The 21800-nt window shown below is 44.6% G+C and overlaps 1 protein-coding gene across 1 annotated transcript in view; it reads right to left on the bottom strand.

Moving 5' to 3' along the window:
• Window positions 1-21800, bottom strand: part of LOC105822062 (core histone macro-H2A.2) — a 44520-nt gene that overhangs the window by 18087 nt on the left and 4633 nt on the right. The window contains exon 2 of the mRNA XM_012658999.1: window positions 6742-6972. Within this exon, the coding sequence (XP_012514453.1) occupies window positions 6742-6913 (172 nt within the window). The 5' untranslated portion in view covers window positions 6914-6972. The remainder of the gene's footprint in view (window positions 1-6741; window positions 6973-21800) is intronic.

Below are 21800 nucleotides of genomic sequence, written 5' to 3' on the forward strand. Positions count from 1 at the left end.
TGTTGCAAACTCCCCTTAATTGTGCACAACGGGAAACTGTACACTTTAGAGTCATGAAGCAAGTCTCTATGTGAAAGCTTTAAAAACTCCATTTTTTTGTTGTTGTTGAAGAAGAATCCTTTTGATTCTAGCCCCCAGAAAACAGGATAAACCACATTAAACATAGGGTTGGGGCAGGGGACATGGAGTGACCGCTCCTTGAAGACTGTCTCCTTCCCCGGCCCCTTCTTCCTTGCCCACTTGCCCCCAGGGCTCTGTCTGTGCCCTCCGCTCTGCTTGGGCCACAAAGTATCCAGGGAAGTCCCATCCGATATTTCCAAAATACAAATGTAATAATGCAAATCATTAGCTAAGAAAACGCTTGGTGTTAAGTGGAGAGACCCAATTATGTGGAAATGGTGTGTAAATATTGGGTTTCTATGTTACACTGTGATTTCATGAGATGCCCTGAAATTCGACCCCATTTTAAGACCTACTTCTTCTGTCAGTTAAAAATATATTACAGAACACATTCTCACCATAAAAATGATTATGACTAATTCATTCTTAATATCTTACATTTGCACTATATCCATTGTTGATAAATATTAATACAAAATACTTTTCCAGAATTTGAGGCTGTTTTTTTGCTCCATATTTCCTTGCTTACATTGGGGAAGCAAACCAGTCGACATTATCACAGCTCTACAGGTCAAGAAACTGACGTATGAACATGATGGCCATTCTGGGAGGCTTGAGCATGTTCAAGTCAACGGGATGTTCTAGATGAGCAGTTAGGCAGGCATTCCTCACACGGGCTGGAAACACCACGTGGCTCTCACGTCATGATGACGGGTGAACCTGGGGTTAGCTGGGCAGCCAGTCCTGAGGATCGGGCAAGGCAGATGCTATCTGGCCTGGTGTCTCTGAGAATTTGTTTATCCTCTCGTCTGACTGTTCTCAGCCTTTTCTTCCTGGCCATTCCTGCAGGCCCAGGTTCCCTTCCAGAGGCAGTGAGTGGCAGGGAGGGCCTTCAGAAACCACAGACAGGAATCCGAGGGGAGGGGTAAACTGGCCAGAGGAAGCCCACTGACGGTGGCCCGGCTGGGTCCCAGGACATCAGCGGGAAAGTCCCGGTTCACTGTGGGGCAAATAGCACCGTCTGTCACAGAGATTTGGGCAGGAGCGGGGAGTTGAACACTGCCACTTCAATGTGGTGTCATGCAGGTCACTTAGGAGAGGCTGCGCCTGCATGTAAGAGGCGGTGTCCACAAGACTCTGATGTCCCCACGGGGGATGCTGTGGTGTATGCGTCTATTCCTACTACCCCTTCCCCTTCTGGGAGCTGGAGCCCCCTAACCTGGGGTCAGAGCCTCCAGCCTGCTCGGGGGTCTCCAAAGGCCCAGCTTTCCTGCCAGGCTCCTTGTTGCCAGTATTTCCGGCAGGGGTTACGCCTTGCTGGTGCCAGGAATCCCTCTGGTGGTCTGGTGAAGTCCAGCAACCTCTTTTCAGAATAAGGTGTTTTTTTAATTTTAATTTTACTTTTTTTTGAGATAGAACCTTGCTCTGTTACCCTGTCTTGAGTGCAGTGGCATCATAATAGCTCACTGCAACCTCAAACTCCTGGGCTCAAGTGATCCTCCTGCCTCAGCCTCCTGAGTAGCTGGGACTGCCTGCTTGCACCACCATGCCTGACTAATTTTTCTATTTTTAGTAGAGACGGGGTCTCGGTCTTGCTCATGCTGGTCTTGAACTCCTGACCTCAAGGTGTCCTCCTGCCTCAGCCTCCCAGAGTGCTAGGATTACAGGTGTGAGCCACCACGCCTGGCTATTTTTTTTTAAATTGTGGTAAAACATACATAACGTAAACTTTACCATTTTAACCACTTTTAAGTATACAATTCAGTGGCATCAAGTATATTTGCAATGGTGTGCAATCATACCACTATCCGTTCCCAGAAGTTTCCATCATCCCAAATGGAAACTCTGCACCCATTAAACAGTAGCTCCCCGCTCCCCTCTTCCAGCCCCTGGTAACCTCCATTCTACTTTCTGTCTCTATGAATTCGCCTATTCTAGGTACCTCATATAAGTGGAATCATACAATATTGTCCTGTTGTGTCTGCCACCTTTCATTAGCATAATATTTTTAAGGTTTATCCGCGTTATAGTATGTATCAGAATTTCATGCGTTTTCAAAATATTATGGCCGAATAATAGTCCATTATGTATATATACATACACAGCACATTTTGTTTATCCATTCATCTGCTGATGGACACTTGGCTCGTGTCTACCTTTTGGCTATTGTGAATATGCTGCTACAAACATGGGAACACAAATATCTGTTTGAGTTCCTGCTTCCAATTCTTTCGGGTATATACCTAGGAGTGGAATTGCTGGGTCACATGGTAACTCTACATTTAACTTTTTGAGGAATTGCCGAACTATTATATACAACGCTGTACCATTTTACATTCCCAACAGCAATGCACAAGGGTTCCAGTTTCTCTACATCCTTGCCAACACTTGTTATTATTCTTCTTATTTTTTTAATAATAAAAATAGCCACCCTAATGGGTGTCAGGGTAAGATTACAGGTACATAAAATAAAATACATAGGATGACAAAACAAATTACACTGAAACATAGTTTTCAAAATATTAGCAATATCTGGGATATACTGGTCTGTGTGCTTCTTTATTAACACATTAAATAATGGGAGCCAGTGGCGGCTGCGTGTGAAGAGCTCCCCACCCCCTTCATCTCCCAGTCCACACCTCCCACTCCTCAGCCCACTGCAGTTTGGCTTTGACCACCCACACCATCCTTGCCGAGGTCACTGTGACTTTGACGTGGCTAGATCTGTTGCCCTTTCCTGGTTTTAGTCAGCGTGACCCCTTAGGGGTTACTGCCTCCCACAGTCCCTTCCCTCGGTTTCCCGGCATTGCAGGCTCACTCTCTTCTTCCTTAACCTCTGGCTTCCCTCCTCATGCTCCTCAGCCATCCTTTCCCCCTGCCTGGTCCATAAACCTGGGCACACCGGTGTCACTCAGGCTGGGTCCTGGGTCCTCCAGTCTCGTCGCTGTGCTCTCTGGGTGACCTCCCTCCCATGCATGGCCTTAACACCATGTGAATCTCCAGCCCACATCTTGCTCCTGGGCTCCAGACAGGCCTAGGAGGTCTTCACTCACTAATAGCAATAGCTGCATGTATGGAGATGCTGACATGTGCTGAGCACTTCTCATGCATTATTTATGAAATCCTCATAGTAACATCACGAGCAGTAAAGGCATGAGCCCACCGGTTCACAGCAGGTGAGCGGCAGAGCCAGAGTGCAGGCTCGGTCCTGGCTGAGTCCAGCGTTCCTGCCCACTCTGCTCTCCTGGACCTCTTATCAGCACGAAGCTCCACAGATCTATGCCGAGCCCCTCCTCCTGCAACCCATTTCCTGCCCACTGTCCGCCACTTCAGCTGTGGGCACCATTCTCCACCCACCAGCTGCTTTCCTCTCTCTCCTTCCTCTTGGCCAAACTCCTATGCCCATCCCCACCCCTGATGTCCAAGTTCGCATCTCCACTCCTCAACCCATGGTGGAGGGGTCTGAAAGAAAGCAGCTAGTCCAGCCCCCCAGGCTCCGGGTCCTCCTCGACGCCCCTCCCCACCCATCCAGCCCATCACGGAGCAGAGCTGCCCCGCCCTCCAGAACACTCCCAGGATGTGCACTTCTCCCCCTCCCACTGCGCGCCTCTGGTTTCCTGGCCACTGTCAGCTCTTGGGTGACACTAAAACAGTCCCCACTGGTCTCCTGGACTCTGATCTTGCTCCCTGACAACTGTTCTCCACCCAAAGCCAGAGCGATGCTCCAAAGTCACCTCCCTTTGAGAGCTCACGTGTGCATGTGTGCGCGCGCATGTGCGTGTGTGCGTGCGTGTGTGTGTGTGTGTGTGTGTGTGTGTGTGTGTGAGAGAGAGAGAGAGAGAGAGAGAGAGAGGAGAGAAATGTGCACATCCTCAACATGGCTTTTAAGGATGGTCACAGTCTGGCCCCTGCCTCCTGGCTCCCATCTCACCTCTCACCCTCCCAGGCACATGGAACTTCCTCCAGTTCCTGGAAAGGGCCATGCACTTTCTCCAAACCTGGGGTCTTCCCCTCATCCCCACCTCCCTGACCATCGTCCCCCAGCCCAACTCCTTCCCCATCCCTCTCGAGCTGACTCCCACCAATTCCCCACCGGCTGCCTGTCATATGGGGGAGCTTTTAAGAATCCCAATGGCCAGAAAACAACCCCAGAATCTCTGGGGGGCGGGACCCAGGCATCAGGGTCCAAAATCAATCTACTTGAGAAAAAGCAGGGCTGAGAACCTGGCTTAGGTCCGACAACTCTTGCTTTACATAGGCAGGCCCTGCTCCCCACCTGCTCTTCCAAACTTCCTGCGGCTGCCTGGCCCATCTTACTGTGCTGGGTCGAATCTAGTCCTCTCTGCTGGGCCGTAAGCCCAGAAAGGCAGAACCTTCAAGTCCCGATCCAAAGGACGCATTCAGTCACGATTTGTCTCATGTATGTGAAAGTCAGTTCAAGAGTGACAGGAGGCTTCTACCTGTGAACCCGCTTCCCCAAACAAAATCAACTGATGCTCCTTCAAAATACAAACAAAAATAGATTAACCCCCCCCATTTCATTTACTCAAGAGTGGCCTGTAATTCCATTAATAAGATTCATTCCTTTGAGTTAAAACTCCTTGTCTCATTAAAATGCAAATTCAGCCTGAATATATACCACCTTAACAGAATTAGTCATTTACTTTCCCTTGACTGATTTTATCAGCTCTTAATAGAGAGGAGAGGAGAAGAGTGACCATTTATTGAGTGCATCCTATGCGCCAGGCTTTTGACATACACTGGCTCATTGAATCGGGTTAAAGGCGCTAGCTCTGGAGACAGCTCAAGCTCAGAGAGGTTAAGGCAACAGATCTGGTAAATTGGTAAGTCTGGATTTTAACTGACATCTCCGCCTCTGCTCTCTCAACTCCAGCCTGCGCTGACACAAGAAGGAAAGGGCAGGCCTGGGCTTTGGGAGACCGACGCCACCTCCTCCTCCATGTGGCCGGGATGATGCTGGACATGGAGACCTGCCCCGAGGCAGGTGCGTTCTTGGCAATGGCATCCTCTGACATGGACCTGACAGGTTGTTTTAAAGCTTCTTATACCTTTCTCAAAGTCCCTCTCCTCCCTCCTCGGGAGATTCTCCCATCAGATTGCTGGGTCCCACCTCAGACCCAGTGAATCAGACCCCCTGGGGTACGGCTGGGAACCCGCATTCTAACCAAGCATTCCCCAAGTCTTTAGGCTGGTGGCTGAAGACTGGCTACAGTCTTGCTGCTCACTGTGTGGTCCTTGGACCAGCAGCAGCAGCAGCATCACCTGGGAGCTCGTGAGAAAGCAGAGTCTCAGCTCTCACCCCAGCCCTTGTCAACAACATGCCCTGGTGACCCCACTTTGGACTATAGCACTTGAGAGGATTGAGTTTCAGAGCCCTCCAGCCCTCTCTCCAGCCTCCTGAAGCATCTGAAAGCCTTTTAGCCCAGGAACAAGCCTTTCAGTTCACAACAAGAGACAGGCTCAAGATGCCGAAGTCTGCCTGATTGAAACGCCAGGAAGGAGAATGTTTCCATGCGTGGATCAAAGCAAACCTGTCATCAGTAAATGCTGATTGGCAGCAGCGGTGACTAAGAGGGCAGAGCAGGACTGGGCAGCGAATGAGGGGGGCGAGATTGCTCTTGAGGGAGAACCAGGAGGGAAGAGGAGCCTGGGGACAGAAGCAGGGACAGCCCTGCCACATCCCTGGGGGATTCCATGCTGAGGGGCTCAGCTTCCTGGGGTTGGACAGTTTGGGGAGGTTGTACTTTTTAATCTGGCGGACTTATCAAGGGACTTAACATCGGTGTCGGGGGAATCTGGAACTTGTTAACCTTGGGCAAAGCTAGAGACATTGTTGCTCATGGTTAAAATGATCCTACGAGGAACTAAATCACACTTACTTATATATATATTTTTATGTATTTTATTTATATATATATTTCTAAAACAGCATCCCCAACAGTGTAAAAGAACAACACCAAAAAAGCTAAATAGAAAGTTACTCAAATAGACAAAGAACACACAGCAAAAATCTCATCTTTCAGTAAAAAAAAAAATTTAACAACAAATACGGGCAACTATTTCCTATGTACCCTTAGTAGACAGAGAACCACTCAGTACAGGAGAGCAAGATCAGAGCACGGCATCGGCTTCAGAAAAGCACATGGAGGTGCTTTTGATGTTCACGTGGATGTTATTTATGGACACTGAGTCCTAGTTTACACATACCAGGAAAACTGATGTTTAATGAGGAATTTGATGTAAAGTGAACACCGCTTTTATGAAATGAATATCAACTCCCCCATTCTTCCTGCAGTTTGTCTTCTTCGGCAGCCTACATATTTATATACTGCATTTGCATGTTGCTTTTTCGGGGCTGGTCTAGAAGACCACTTGATTGTGGGTTCTTCACCTCCCATGCTGATCACCTGTCCCTCCTCCCTCTCCTAAAGCCTGCAGAAGTTGATCTTAGTCAAGCAGGCCAGTGGCAACCCTGTCGCACCCGCAGTAGCCTTGATCCAGTCACAGAGGGATTCAGAGCATCCCTCCCCAGCCTGAAAGAGGGACGCAGGGGAGGGTGGCCATTGGGAGTGGGGGATCTCCTCTGCGTGTTCGAGTTACCTGCCAAATACTCGATGACTGCCGCCATGTAGACGGGGGCGCCCACGCTGATCCGGTACTTGAACGTCCCTTTCTTCAGGTAACGCATCAGTCTCCCCACCGGGAAGATGACACCGGCCCTGGCTGAACGGGACAGCTTGGACATTTTCTTCTTCCCGCTCCGGCCCGACATCTTGCCTCAGTTTCCCTTTCAGCTTGCTGACACAGTGGCCTCCCGGCACTAACACAATGCTGGAAAGGAAAGAAGACAGAGTTAAGGAGGGTGGGTGGCAAACATCGTAGACACAGTGGCGTGGCTCCTGGGCATCACTGTGACACGCCTGACTGTGCCGTGGAGGCAGCTGAGACCTGGCTGCTGTCCTAGGTGCAGCAGGCAGGGAGTCAGGTGTGGGGTCTTCGAAGGGCATCGGCAAGCCCACCACAAACGTCTCTTCCCCACCAAGCCTGCCCAACAGGAAAGGACATAGAACACTGTCACGGGAATGTCACCTTAAATGACAAAGGGACTTGGCAGATGTGATTATATTAAGGATCTTGAAATGGGGGAGATTACCCTGGATTATCTGGGTGGGCCCAAGGTAATTGCCAGGGTCCTTAAAAGAGGGAGGCAGGAGATCTGAGTAAGAGACCGAGGTCAGAAGGAAACAGGTTCTTCCCGCAGAAGAGGAACGAACCAGCCATAAGGGACCAGCCTCATTTTGGCCCAGTGAGGCGGATTTCAGACTTCTAACCCTGGAACTGTAAAAGAATATATTTGATTGTTTTTAAGCCGCTAACTATGGGGTAATTTGTTACAGCAACAAGTAGAAAACTAGCACAGGTCCTCTTTGCCCATATGACTATGTCCATTATAATGGTCAGATTTGCCCTACGTAATTCAGAGCCGAGGTGTATTTCCCAGATGGAAACAGTTTTCTAAATTCTCCAGTAATATAGCATCCTTTACGGAAACAGGCCAGAAAAGGCAGTTTTATTGAATATGCTCATGCAGTCACCATACATAGCAAACGGAAGGCCAGGATGCAGCTCGATCTTCTGCTCCCTGGCATGGGGAATCCAGGTGGATTTGGGGGAGAAACTTCAGAGTCAGCACAAAGAGGGGACTTCAGAACAATGCTCCAAGAGACACGCGTATAATTCACTGTTCCTTAAGGAGGTTATCTTCTGTGTGAAGATAAAATAATGGCCTATGCCTGGACAAAGCCTTTGCAAGCCTCACTGCAATGCAGAGAGCTGTCGTAGAGCTCGGGCAGGCTGGATCTGTTAGTGGAGGGAGGGCTGTGACCAATGAATGGAATATAATCCGGAATAAATAAAAGCAAATTACAAAGGATGAACAAGCAGGACCAAAGAAGAGGAAATCGACATTTTCTAGGAAATGTGTTAATAAATCAAAGTTCTCTTCCCCAAGGGCAATGGCCTTCCCAGGGGCCATTTCCTCTGGATATGGAAAATGAGAAAGTCAGAAGTAAATTGAAATTGGTTCTATCCGCTGAGGCAGCCACCTCAAGTTTTGTTTAGGTCATTTTATCAACAGCCACCACGATGGCAGAGAAAAGGCTCAAGAATGTGGCTAAAAATATGATGGAAGAAAGTGCTCCATGAATGTACGGCTGATATGAAATAGACACAAAACTGGGATTTATTTAATCTGGACGAAAGAGGGAACGTAGAGTTCAATTTTCTAAAGTGTCTGATGATTCCATTATTTCCAAGGAGTTTTGTATAAAAACTCTGGAATTAGCAACAGAGTCCATTCTCAACACCCACCTATCCCCAAGGTAAGTGATTCACGAATGAGTTTGGGACGTTTTGGTATATACTTCACATGTGTTATTTTAAAATGCTCATATAAACTTTCTACTCTCCTATTTTATATGGCGTTTTGCTACCAAAGGATATGGGTATTCATCAGTTAAGTACAAGCAAAGATAAGAAGATAGCCTCCTTAGGATATTATCCCTTTAACAGCAAGGCACAGGGATAAACAGAATTGCCGTGTTGTTTTATCATGGAAGAAACAAGATTCTCCACATTTTCTGTGCCTCCACTGTTTGAGGCTACTCACTGTCCTAAATTCACCTATAGATGTCCTCTTGTTGAGGAAGCAAGTACATATTGGAGGCATAACCATCAATATATGTCAAGGCAACTTAGGTTAGGCATCGGAACCTGCTGTTAGTCAGCACCATTTCAGGGCACAGGGGACACAGCGATGTTACCTGGCCCCTGTCCTCACGCAGTATGTGCTTGCTAGCTGGGTGGTGGTGCTCAAAATGGAGGTAGCTCTCGGTACAGAGGAAAGGACTGAGCAGGAAGCCCTGGGCATGCCCCACTTTACATAGCTACCATCACGTGCCCCGTAATGACTGCATATACAACTGTGGTCCCATAAGATTATAATGGAGCTGGAAAATTCCCATCACCTAGCGATGTCTTAATGGTGTAACCAACATATCTACAAGCTCACGTTTGCGGTGATGCTGGTGTAAACAAACTTGCCGTGCTGCCAGTCACATAAACGCCCAGCACGTACAATTATGTGCAGTACATAATACTCGATAATAAATGACTGTGCTACTGGTTTGTGTATTTACTGTACCTTTTATCTTTATTTTAGCACGTACTTCTACTTATTTAAAAAAAGCTAACTGTAAAACAGCCTCAGGCAGGTCCTTCAGGAGGTCTCCAGAAGAAGGCACTGTCATCACGGGAGATGACAGCTGCATGCGTGTTACTGCCCTGAAGACCTTCCAGTGGGACAAGGCGCGGAGGTGGAAGACAGCGGTATCGATGATCGTGACTCTGTGCAGGCCTAGGCTAATGTGTGTGTTTGTGTCTTAGTTTTTAACAAAAAAGTTTAAAAAGTAAAAAAAAAAAAAAAAAATTTAAGAATAGGAAAAAGCTTATAAAGATATAAAGAAAGTATTTTTGTACAGCCGTACAATATGTTTGTTTTAAGCTAAGTGTTATTACAAAAGAGTCAAAAGTTTTAAAAAGTTCATAAAGTAAAAAATTTACAGTAAGCTAAGGTTGATTTATCAATAAAGAAAAATGTTTTAAAGTAAATTTAGTGTAGCCTGAGTGTGCAGTGTTTATAAAGTCTACAGTCGGGCAGAGGAATGTCCGAGGCCTTTACCTTCACTCACCACTCACCCAGGGCAGCTTCCGGTCCCGCAAGCTCCATTTACGGTAAGTGTCCTATACAGCTGGACCAGTTTTATCTTTTATGCCATATTTTTACTGTACCTTTTCTACATCTACATGTTTAGATACACAAATACTTACCATTGTGTTACAGTTGCCTACAGGTGAGGTCCCCATCCTGGGGCCATGAACCAGTACCAGTCTGTGGCCTGGCCACAGAGCTCCCATCCCCCGTCCATGGAAAAATTGTCTTCCATAAAACTTAGGAAGGGGGGTGCGCACAGTGGGAGGTGAGCCTCGGGCACACGAAGCTTCATCTGTATTTATAACCGCTCCCCGTCGCCAGAATCACCAAATGAGCTCTGTCTCCTGTCAGATCAGCTGTGGCATTAGGGCATTCGGGCATGCTCATAGGGGCATGAACCCCACTGTAAACTGGCATTCAGGGGATCTAGATTTCATGCTGCTTACGAGAATCTAATGCCTGATGGTCCGAGGCGGAGCTGAGGTGGTGATGCCAGCGCTGAGGAGCAGCTGCAGAATCATCCCCAAACCATCTCCAACCCCCATCCATGGAAAAATTGTCTCCCATGAAACCAGTCCCTGGTGCCAAAAAGGTTGAGGACCTCTGGAGGAATAGGCTATACCACAGAGCCTATGTGTGCAGGAGGCTGTACTGTCCAGGTTTGTTTAAGTACAGTCTATGATGTTCACAGGACAGTGGAATTGCCTAACGATGCATTTCTCGAAATGTATCCCTATCGTTAAGCAATGCATGACTATAGTTACGTGAGCTTCGCATGTCATTCCTTTGGGCCTCAGTGATCTCATCTGTACAGAGGGGAGGTGGCTAACTGATCCTTAAAGTTGTTCTGGTCTTAAACATTCTGATTTTTCTGAAATGCACTTTAAAATTATTTTGAAAAAGAAGGTTAGTCTCTTTTAAGAAGTTGACTCTAAAGAGTTAAGAGCCTATGCAGGCTCATAAAGATGTATTAGTGACTCCTCTAAGCCAATTATATGCTTTTTTTCAGTTACTGGTAAGTGGGGTCAGGGGAAAATTAGTAAGTCTGGCTGCCATGAAAACCCCTAAAAAGCCCAAGACAGGGTGGACAAGCCCTGTGGATATGGTATGTGCTGGCTGGTCATCACCTCTCCCTGCCATCCTCCCACCAGAGGATGATGCACAGAGCACAAATGCCACAGGGCAGGAACACCCTGCTGCGCGCGCGCACACACACACACACACACACACACACACACACACACACACACACACACACACACTTTTTTTTTTTTTTCAAATAAAACAGCTAGAGAATGACTAGATGTCAAGGATAAAGCCACCTAAAAGCTTTCCTGGTGTTGTGTGTGCTGGGAAGGGGTCTATTCACACTCTATTGTTTTAGGATTTATTTCTAGGATCAGGTTTTAAGCCTGTAAATGACACCGACGAGTTAGATTTTATAGATAACACTGGGTAAATATTAAATTGTAGCACTGACTCAGACACGGGCAATAAACTCACACCAGACTATTCAAATAACTACTGTATTTCACTGATTTTATGATGCACTTTTAAAAAAACATTTTACTATGTCTAGAAATTGGTATGCATCTTGGCAATCGATGCCGTCATAGATTCAATGAAAGAGAGTATTTATGGAGCATTTATTATTGAACAAGAAACTACATTAGATGTTGTGGAATATATATGACCCATGTCTTCAAATATTTTCCAATGAAGTTGCATGACAGGCCATAACAAACCTACGAATAGATGCTAGAGCCATGGTTCCCAAACTGCACCAAGGTACCCTGGAGCGATCAGCAAACCCATAGGAGCACTGCAGGAAGGTTTAAGTTTTCACAGTAAATGCAGTGATATTTGACCTCTGTTGGACCCCACTGCTACCAGCTCACAATGCTTCACAGTTTCAGCAGTACATTGCACTGTTCCTATTGATGCTGCCATTTTTTTTTTTTTTTTAAACTGAGTTTTTGGCTGGTGCTGTGATTAAAAGCAAGTGCTGGGTGAAAATCAATATGGACCAGAGAATGATGGTGGCAGTGTTCAATCTGATTCCAGAGTTTGAGAACCAACAGGTGCACACATCCTATTTGTTTTTTGGTTTTTTTTGAGGTGGGGTCTCACTATGTTGCCCAGGCTAGAATGCAGTGGTGAAATCATAGCTCACTGCAACCTCCAGCTCCCAGGCTCAAGTGATTTTCCTGGCTCAGCCTCCCTCCCAAATAGCTAGGACTACAGGTGCATGCCACCACGCTTGGCTGATTTTTTGTAGAGATGGGATCCTGCTGTGTTGCCCAGGCTGGTCTCAAACTCCTGGCCTCAAGTGAGCCTCCCAGTGCCTGGGATTACAGGCATGAGCCATTGCGCCCAGCCCACATATCCTATTTGTACTATATTGCAGTTATTTAAGAATAGAATAAACGTATTTTTTCCCTTTTAATTCATGCATATTATTTTTTCAGACAGCTGGCACCATGTTAGGACGTAAATACTTATTAAGTTATCGGGACCTAACCACTCAATATATGGAACTGACAGGCATTTCTTCTGGCCTAGTGGTTTGGAGAACACATGATTCAGACACTAAGGACTCAGTGAATTGAGAAAATTTGGAAATTTCTGTGTTAGGGCCCACCCACAACAAGCTTAAACCTATACTTATATCTTGCTCAAGATCACCATGAAGCAAGGAAAATATGAAAGTTAAAGAAGTTATTTAAAAAATTTTGAGTTGATCTTTAAACATAAGCAATACTTGCATATAGTAAAAGAAAGCAAAAAGTATAGAAATGCATAAAATGAAAAGTAACAGTCCGTCAGTCTGTCACTCCACTCTTACTACCCCCAATCTCACTTCCAGAGACAACTTTACATGCAACAAGTTTTAAAAATATTTCCTGGTGGCTACCTCCAAAACTCAAGTGTTTATGCCTCTACTTCTCAATCTGTTTTCACTGTTAGAAATTCTCTATTTATGATTAAGAAGAATGAGACCTTAAGACACCTTTCTCCTCCCTTTTTCAATTGTTGACAGTTACATTTTCAATCCCTTCACTGATTGCCTTGGGAACTTTAAATAACACGGTACACTTCAGTCTCCATTCCCAACTCCATTCAACTCTGGGCATTGTCGCTCACGTCATCGTCACATGAGATGAAAATGTAAGCGCCCTAATCTTCCCCTCGTCCTCTCCTTTGCACCTCACCTCCCCAGTTCTGCCTCCGTCTTCTACATCTTCCATTGTCCTGGTTCATAACAGATATATTTTGTTTTATAATTACAACAAAATTGTCCACATTTTGTCTCTAGATTTATTTTGAAAGTTCAATGCCAACAGGCGGCGTTTAAGTGATGAAGACTTTGTAAATACTGCTCCCTGAAGAATCCAGTGTGGTGCCAGCATCTCTTTTCCCTCTCTGTGGCCCAGCATTACAGCCTTGTGTCCTCGTATCAAGAATGAATTTTCTTTGTTCTGAAAACCTATTGTTCAAAACCATTCCACATTTTACTTGGCTTCACATTTGGACCGCGTCTTTGTTGTATAGCTTCCCCTCCAACCCCTGAAGTTACTAAATACAGTTGATTCTTATTATGTGGGTAGTTGTGTTCTACAAAGGAGCTGGAAACTCAGAATTAGCGAATACTGAGCCATTGCTCCTAGGGGAAATACAGGGTTAGGTTCCTGCCAGTCTCTGGTCACAACATTTCACCGACTGAATAATACTGAACCTTGTTTATGTGTTTCCATTTAAAGACACCTTATAGATATTGCTGATTCATTGACATTGAACTCATGGCCAGCAGCACTAGAACTTGTGCTTGAACAAAGCTCATCTAATACATGTATTTTCTTCAGAAGGCACAACACAACCTTCTTGTACTTAGGAACACTAGATAGCACTTCAGCACTACAGCTGGGGGCCATTTTAAACAGCGAAATCACCAAACAAACAAACAAACAGCACAAAAATGTGAAAAACATGACACTAAATAGAGCATGGAGAGGGCACTTGTTTACGCATAAGAGCTGAAACAAGAGGGCAGAGTGTCACCCAGTCCCTCAGCTGGGAACGTGCACCTGTGGTGCCTCAGGATTTTTGCTGCTATGTGCATGCCTATGTCCTTGAATGACCACAAAGGGGCCTCAAGTATTGATTTTGGGGTTACAAATAAAGTTTAGCAAGTAGGCAAATTCCTAAATACAAAACCCAGGAATAGAAAGATGGACTGTATTTTTCTTTGTTCTTGTTTTTTTTTTTTTTTTTTGAGACAGAGTCTCACTTTGTTGCCCGGGCTAGAGTGCCGTGGCGTCAGCCTAGCTCACAGAACTCCTGGGCTCAAGCCATCCTCCTGCCTCAGCCTCCCAAGTAGCTGGGACCACAGGCATGCGCCACCATGCCCGGCTAATTTTTTCTATATATTTTTAGCTGTCCAATTAATTTCTTTCTATTTTTGGTAGAGATGGGGTCTCGCTCTTGCTCAGGCTGGTCTCGAACTCCTGAGCTCAAACAATCCGCCCGCCTTGGCCTCCCAGAGTGCTAGGATTACAGGCGTGAGCCACTGTTCTTGTTGATAAAAGAAAAATGTGCCTTCACTATATCCTCAAAAATCACCCAGCTTCCCAATCATACTGGTTGTTTGTGGAGACCACTTTCTTCCCAGAGAACCCTTCACAGGGGCTTATTTCTGAGGCCCTCTGACTTCCAGCTCCAGGTTGCAATGGAAGCTGTTTTGCCTGCAGTCAACAACTATGGGTCCTATGACTTCCTTTCTTGGTTTTCTCCTTTGTTTTGCTGGTATCCACTTTGTGTAACCCTTCAGAAACAGTACACTTTATGTTCTTACACAAACAAAACTGTCTTAATTGAATGATTTTTGAATCATCATTTAGTGGGGTATATCATTTTTAGTGTCAAAATCAATTTCCTTCAACATTTTGAAGTCATTGATGTCCCACCCGTCATCCTGCTCAGCACTTGGCACTAAGCCGGCTCAATCTGAACACTCATGCATTTGTTTACCCTCCTCATTCTTTCATTTCTCCCACTTCTCTCTCTATTTGTCTCGTACTGAGATGTCTGTGAACCAGCTGTTGAATCTCCCATATTACTCCTTAAAGTCTCTTAACATTTTTCTTCTATTTTTTCCTTAGTCCTTTCAATATTTAATTTTGGTAATCATATTTTTAATTTCTAAGAACTCTTTCCTGTTCTCAGATTATTCCTTTTTCATAGCATCCTGTTCTTTCATGAATGCGCAATGTCTTCAAATCTCTCTGAAACTTATTAGAATGTGTTACAGTTATCTCCTGTTGTCTGAATTGCTTCATCAGGCAGCTGTTGCATTTATTTATTTATTTATTTTTGAGACAGAGTCTTGCTCTGTTGCCCAGTCTAGAGTGCCGTGGTGTCATCCTAGCTCACAGCAACCTCAAACTGTTGGGCTCAAGCGATCCTCCTGCCTCAGCCTCCTGAGTAGATGGGACTACAGGTATGTGCCACCATGCCCGGCTAATTTTTTTCTATTTTTAGTTGCCCAGCTAATTTTCTCTATTTTTAGTAGAGACAGGGGAGGGGGGTCCCACTCTTGCTCAAGCTGGTCTGGAACTCCAGACCTAAATGATCCTCCCTCCTAGACCTCCCAGAGTGCTAGGATCACAGGCGTGAGCCACCGTGCCCAGCCTGTTGTATTTATTTATTTATGTTCATCTTTGCCTTTCACCTTGGCTTTTTTTAAATGTCTGGTGATCTTTGGTTATGCATCTGTATTTAAGAATGAAGGACAAGGTTGATTATTGTAGGTAGACAGAAGAGCTTTCCTTAACCTGTTTGGGACCTCTGGGCGTGTGAGCAGGGCATGCCAATTAGCAGGCATCGCCTTAGGGTGCCCAGTTAGGAACTAAGAACCCCCAAATGCCAGAAGGAGGAAGCTTTATTTTGTGGAGTAATATCTATCCTAGAAATTCTACACGTGCCCTGCAGTTGTTTGATTTCTTGAGAGAGGAGCCCTCGGATTGTTAGCTTCAAGGACAAACACCAGCCTGTCAGAAACTCCTCTAGGAGTAGTGGAGAGAGACAGGCCAGTGCTCACAGCTGTCCTGGAGACAGACCCCCAGTGGGTCCCCACTTCTCACTCTGCCTACCTTCCCTGTATCTCCCTCTGGCTTTTATTCTCAGTTTGTGTCTTCCCCTGTGACACTGCTCACATATTCCCATGCACTTTCAGTCTTCTGGAAGTTTCACAAAAACTCTCATCTGCTGATGATCAACACCGGCCCCTGCCCCTCTGTTATTCAGTATTTCTTTTCTTTGTCTTTCTTTGCTGTTGTTTCTGTGGGCTCTAGAGAAGGAGGGGGTGGAAGGAAAGCCTATGTGCTCAGCCCATCACTTTGAACTGGAAATTGAATATGCCATTTTAATTTTAACATCTTAGCAAACCTCATTTGTGGATTCACCTAGAAACGAGTATGCTGGTAAGAAGAAATAGCTCAGCTGTTTTATAACTGAGTAATAATGTCATGCTAAAAAATTAAGATCACTTTCATCACCAGGTGAGTAACTGAAAACTAACTAGTCTTAAGACAGTTGAAGAATATAAAATTTTGTATCAAGAAACTGCGTAAGACTCATTGATATAATAGAATCCAACTCAGTCTGTCTGTATTTGCACAATTGTAGCATATGGGATTCCCATAAACAATATTCAAAATTATACTGTAATCCCAGAAGGAAGGAGAAGAAAGAAAAGAAAAACCCTAAGCATTTGCCCTTATTGATGGAATTGCTTTTGATGAGAAACAGCACACTTTAACACACTGTCTGCCTTCGCAAAAGACAAAATAGTCTGGTTTCTTTAGACCAATATTTTCTTTTAATTCAAGCAAGTCTGTTTGCAAGTATAAAGAGCTTATCGAGAGGGAACCATTTTTTATGCCTCAAACAACTTGTTGACACCTTTATTTTTGTATACTGATGAGGACCACGACAGACTCTTGTCCAATCAGCAAGATGGTCCATCAGAAGCCTCCAGCATCTTGACTTCAATGACCATTTTTTTCTACAGTCAAGCTTCTGCAAAGAGGCTTTTAGAAAGAGACAGCAGCCAGTAATTTGAGGATTGGGAGCAATAATTATAGGCCAGTGTGTCACAGGTGAGGTTTGCTTGCACTGATGAACCACTTTGATCCAGAATTACAAGACAGTTTATTTTAAAGTACTCTTTTGAGATTGTTCTCTTCGGAAGTATACAAATCAAAATGCTTTCATATATACGTTATCTTAAATCCGGAAATAAGAGGTCTTATATGTTTTTAACGATGGAATTGAATTTTTTAAAAACTTTAAAAGACTGTTTCATGTTCACAAACATGAAATTCAGTGTCATCCCCTAATGGACTCGTGCACTGTTTTAAAATTGCTGACATTTATTCAATTTACTCATTTTTAGTCTCTAGGATACCACTAATCGGTAGTATTTTTAGTCCCTATGTGCTTAGAAATATTTTATATTGTAAATATTTATGAAAAATGATGGAGACATTGTAGTGAGGCATCTTTACTCTGTCAGTTCAAAACTATCCTTTGGGAGAATAAAATGAGATGAAATAAACCAAAACTAGGTAGGAAACAAGGGAATTCGATATAAATATATTAACTATCTGTAGAAATATATTTTAAAGGTACAAAAAAATCTCTTAGACAGCCTCACACCTAATAGAATTATAATATATGTTGGTGTGTTACTCCTAAGTACTGTATTAAAATAATAATAGTTTGTTAGCATTATTTTGTGGCTGTAAAAACCATTTTCAGTAATACTAGCTAAATCACTTGCTCTATTACACTTCCATTTATGAACTCCAAGGGCAAATCATTATTGCACAAGTAATACTTTCCAACCCATTTTCTTCTAAGGCCACCTTTCAGTGAATGAAAACAGTCAATAATTTGATCATCATATATGTTAAAGCGCATTAACAATTTATAATGGAAAGAGCTGTATCAAATGCAATTTCATCAAAATGACACGCGGATCAAATTAACCAAATTAACCAACCATGAACGTTAGGACCAAGCATTAATCCAATTTATTTAAATTACACTATTGGATAACAAATCATTCCCTTTTAAAAAGTATTTCAAGTCATGTCGTGGAGTGGGAAGCTCAACTGCCAGCACATTCCTTGTAATTCAGAGACAGAGAATGTGTGGCCATTCATTTGCGCTAAAGCGGGGAGCTGGGGAGAAGAGATGGAGGCGTACATGGCATGGATTTAGGATATCTGCTGCGACGGCAGTAAGCTGAGACTTTTTAACATGCTTTGCTGTCTTTCTGGAACCTTAGCTATGTATTTTTTTAAAAAAGAGAAAAGCAGAAGTTGTTGATATATACCAAAGTTTGTTTCCTCCTTATTAGCCTTATGCTATTTTCTAATATAAATATGTTTGGCCACCTATGATACCAGTTGGATAAGAAATGAATAAAAGTAATTTTAGTTTTCTTTGAATCTGAGTTAGGAATGCACCCCAGCCAGGTGCAGTGGCTCATATCTGTAATCCAAGCTACTTGGGAGGCTGGGGTGGGAGCATCTCTTGAGCCCAGGAGTAGGAGGCCATGATCGTGCCAATGCATTCTAGCCTGGGCAACAGAGCAAGACCACATCTCCTAAAAAAAAAAAAAAAAAAAAAGCAAAGCACCCCAGAAGAAAATGAACTGGTTTTCCTTCCCAAATCTATTTATTCATGGAAAACAAAGTTAAAATAATATCCTTACTAGGTCCAGCCTGGTCTTTTGTCTTTTTGTTATTTGAGGATTGACACATAGGAACAGTGGGCAAACTATCTTGTTTCTTTGAAACCTAATAGTTTCAGGCTGGGTGTGGTGGCTCATGCCTGTAATCCTAGCACTCTGGGAGCCTGAGGTGAGAAGCTTGCTTGAGCTCAGGAGTTCGAGACCAGCCTGAGCAAGAGCAAGACCCTGTTTCTACTAAAAATAGAAAAATTAGCCAGGTGTTGTGGCGCTTGCTTGTAGCCCCAGCTACTTGTGAGGCTGAGGCAGGAGGATCCCTTGAGCCTAGGAGTTTGAGGTTGTAGTGAGCTATGATGGCACTAGTGCACTCTACCTGGGGCGACAGAGCAAGACTCTGTCTCAAAACAAACAAACCAACAAACCAAAAAAACTTATAGTTTCAAATTAGTAGTGCACTTTATTGTTATAAGTAGTGGCCTGTTCACCTCTCCGAGCAGGGGACTGGTTTTGTCTGAGCCAAGATGAGCTTTCCAGGTGGGGATGAGGGGATGCGGGAGCTCCCTCTGGGAGTTGGGTGTACCAGTGTACCAGTACCAGACAGCAGGTGGGCTGTAGCCCCTGGTGTGCCTGATCCACCATGGGCTTCTGGAGACATCCATGTCTGCTGGGCAGCGGAGTACATCAGTGGGGCTAGTTGTCTGCTCTCAAAGCAGAGGCAGCTGCTCTGGAACCCCTCTTCTTCTACCTCCCCCCTGCCTGTGCCTCCCTACCCTGTTTTCCTTACTATTAGTCCTCAGGCAGTGGCTGCTCTGTGGGCACAAGTGGCTGTCATTCCCTGGTTATGTGTGTGGGGGTCCCCCACAGCCCCTGGGCGTTGGCACGTTGTATCAGCTGCACCAGCTATGGGCTGCCACTGGCCACCCACACTATTCCCTCTGTGGGTGAAACCTCCTAAACCCCAAGTTGGCGTGGTGGTGGTAGGACGGAAGGTGCATGGACTGAGGGGAGGGGAGGGTCAGTTCTGCACTGACCAGCTGTGGCCCTTAGACAAATCAATAGATTTTCCAGAACTCCCCTTTTAACAGAACAGAAATTTGCTTAAACAGAAATTTGCAGGAGCTCTAATATATAAAACAGATGGAATGGGAGCTGTGCTGCTTGGAGTGAGGAGCTGCTGGGAACGTCCATGGCTTGGTCCCCACCATTCCTGCCTTGGGTCCCCGAGGAGCCCTGGGCACTATGGAGCTCCACCTGAGAACCACTGCACCAGGTGGCCTCTGACATCCTTTCCAACCCGTAAGATGCTGCTGTCCACGAAGATGCTCAAATTGTGGCTCCTCCTGAGCCCAGGGATTTGTCCTTTGAAGTCACTATTTCATCACCCACGATAAATCATAGTATGGACCTGAAAGATCTGCTTTATTTTGTTTCCAGGACCACCTTTTCTCCACCCCAAGACAACGATCTACATTGCTCAATACAGAATAACTGAGGTGAAAACTCAGTTTAGTGGTGATGGTTGGGGGTGACTCAAGTGGTGACACTTGAGCCAACTACCGCTTCACTGAAATTCTGCAAGACTGCTCACTTTGGAAGTTTACCACTCTGGCGAGGATCCTAGTGAATTATCATCTGACCTAAATGTTTATGTTGCATATTGCATAAGCTATTGGAATTTACCTCTTTGTGGTCCACCACCACTATTTAATTTTAGTGGTATTATTGAGCAGTGAAGGCAGCTCAAGATACATTACAAAATTCTATAGATAATGCCATTCATTAGCAGTGCTACCCAGTAAACTCAGGGCCTAGGTTTCAGGGTGAGTTTAATTTTATCTTATTCTACTTTTGTCCTGTTGTCATGGAAATACCCTTAATTTAGGCATGTAAACTCTGTCATCGGGACTGCCTCTCACACTGAGAAACAACATCCAAGTCTTTGGTTAGGTCATATGTTGTAATTTTGGGTTAAAAAGTATGGTCACTGTAGCCTACTCTTCTGACGTCATAGAAGCAGCCGGAGGAAAGGTCCCTAAGCCGGTGGTCTATGCCTGTTTCCACACACATTTCTGTCAGAGCATGAAGTTTGACTTGAATTACTTACTCCATTCCAAGTCCAAATTGGCAATGCCAGTCAAATAAATTGGGCAAAGTATGATGGATGTTGAGATGGATAAATGAACAGCAAGGGCTTCCGAGCAGCCACCAAATTCATCTTATTTAATACTTTGTGACAGTACAAGTACAGTGTTATGTGGCTCAATCTGATATTCTTTATCTTTCGTTTGTCATACACAGATAAAATAGTGATGCAAATAAGGAGTTTTGAAAATAAAAATTCATATACACTAATATTAAAATGAACAGTCTGAGAATCATGGAAATGCTGATAGCGCCTTGCTCTCGTCATGTGGACATAAGGATGTATGGAGTCAGGCTCAGGGCTGCAGTCCCTCCTGCGGTGACTTTGGGCACATTCTTAACCTCTCTTTTCTGTGAGATGGGTATGATAATAATACCTACCTACAGGCTGTTGTCAGAATTAAATGAGTTAATACACATAAAGTGCTTGGAACAGGACCTGGCAGGTAATAGACACTTAATAAACATTAACTATTATGATTAATTTCCATAAGAAAAAACATTCTAGAGAACTATTTTTGCAGAATGCAATCTAACATTTTCTTGGGCATATTTCTATTTGTCCCTCTACTGCAAAATCAACTACTATAATATTATAGTGCTTGAAGTTGTGTGTATGACAATGTAGGCTTAAAACTCAGCAACATCTTTCCATTTTCCTGGTTGATGGAGGAGCTAGGGTAAAGGGGTGGTAATGAAATTTGAACTCTAGGAAAATCCTGAGAGCCACATGATCTACTGAGGATCCTCATGACAGTGAATGCTTTTGTTTTTCCCAAGGCTGGGCACTTTTGGACAGCCCCCCCGCCCCCCCCCCCGACCCCCGGGGTCTTATCCTGTTCTCTCCAAATTCCATCTTCCTGGGAATTCACAATTACTACAATGTTGGAATCAGAGGATTTCACAAAATTATAATCTAAGGCTGAAAGGGACTTGAGTGATCAATCATTTTGTACCCCCTCTCCTAATTTTTGCCACAATGAAAGGTGT

This window comes from Propithecus coquereli, unplaced genomic scaffold (genome assembly GCF_000956105.1).
Source record: "Propithecus coquereli isolate 6110/MARCELLA unplaced genomic scaffold, Pcoq_1.0 Scaffold117, whole genome shotgun sequence".
NCBI lineage: Eukaryota > Metazoa > Chordata > Mammalia > Primates > Indriidae > Propithecus > Propithecus coquereli.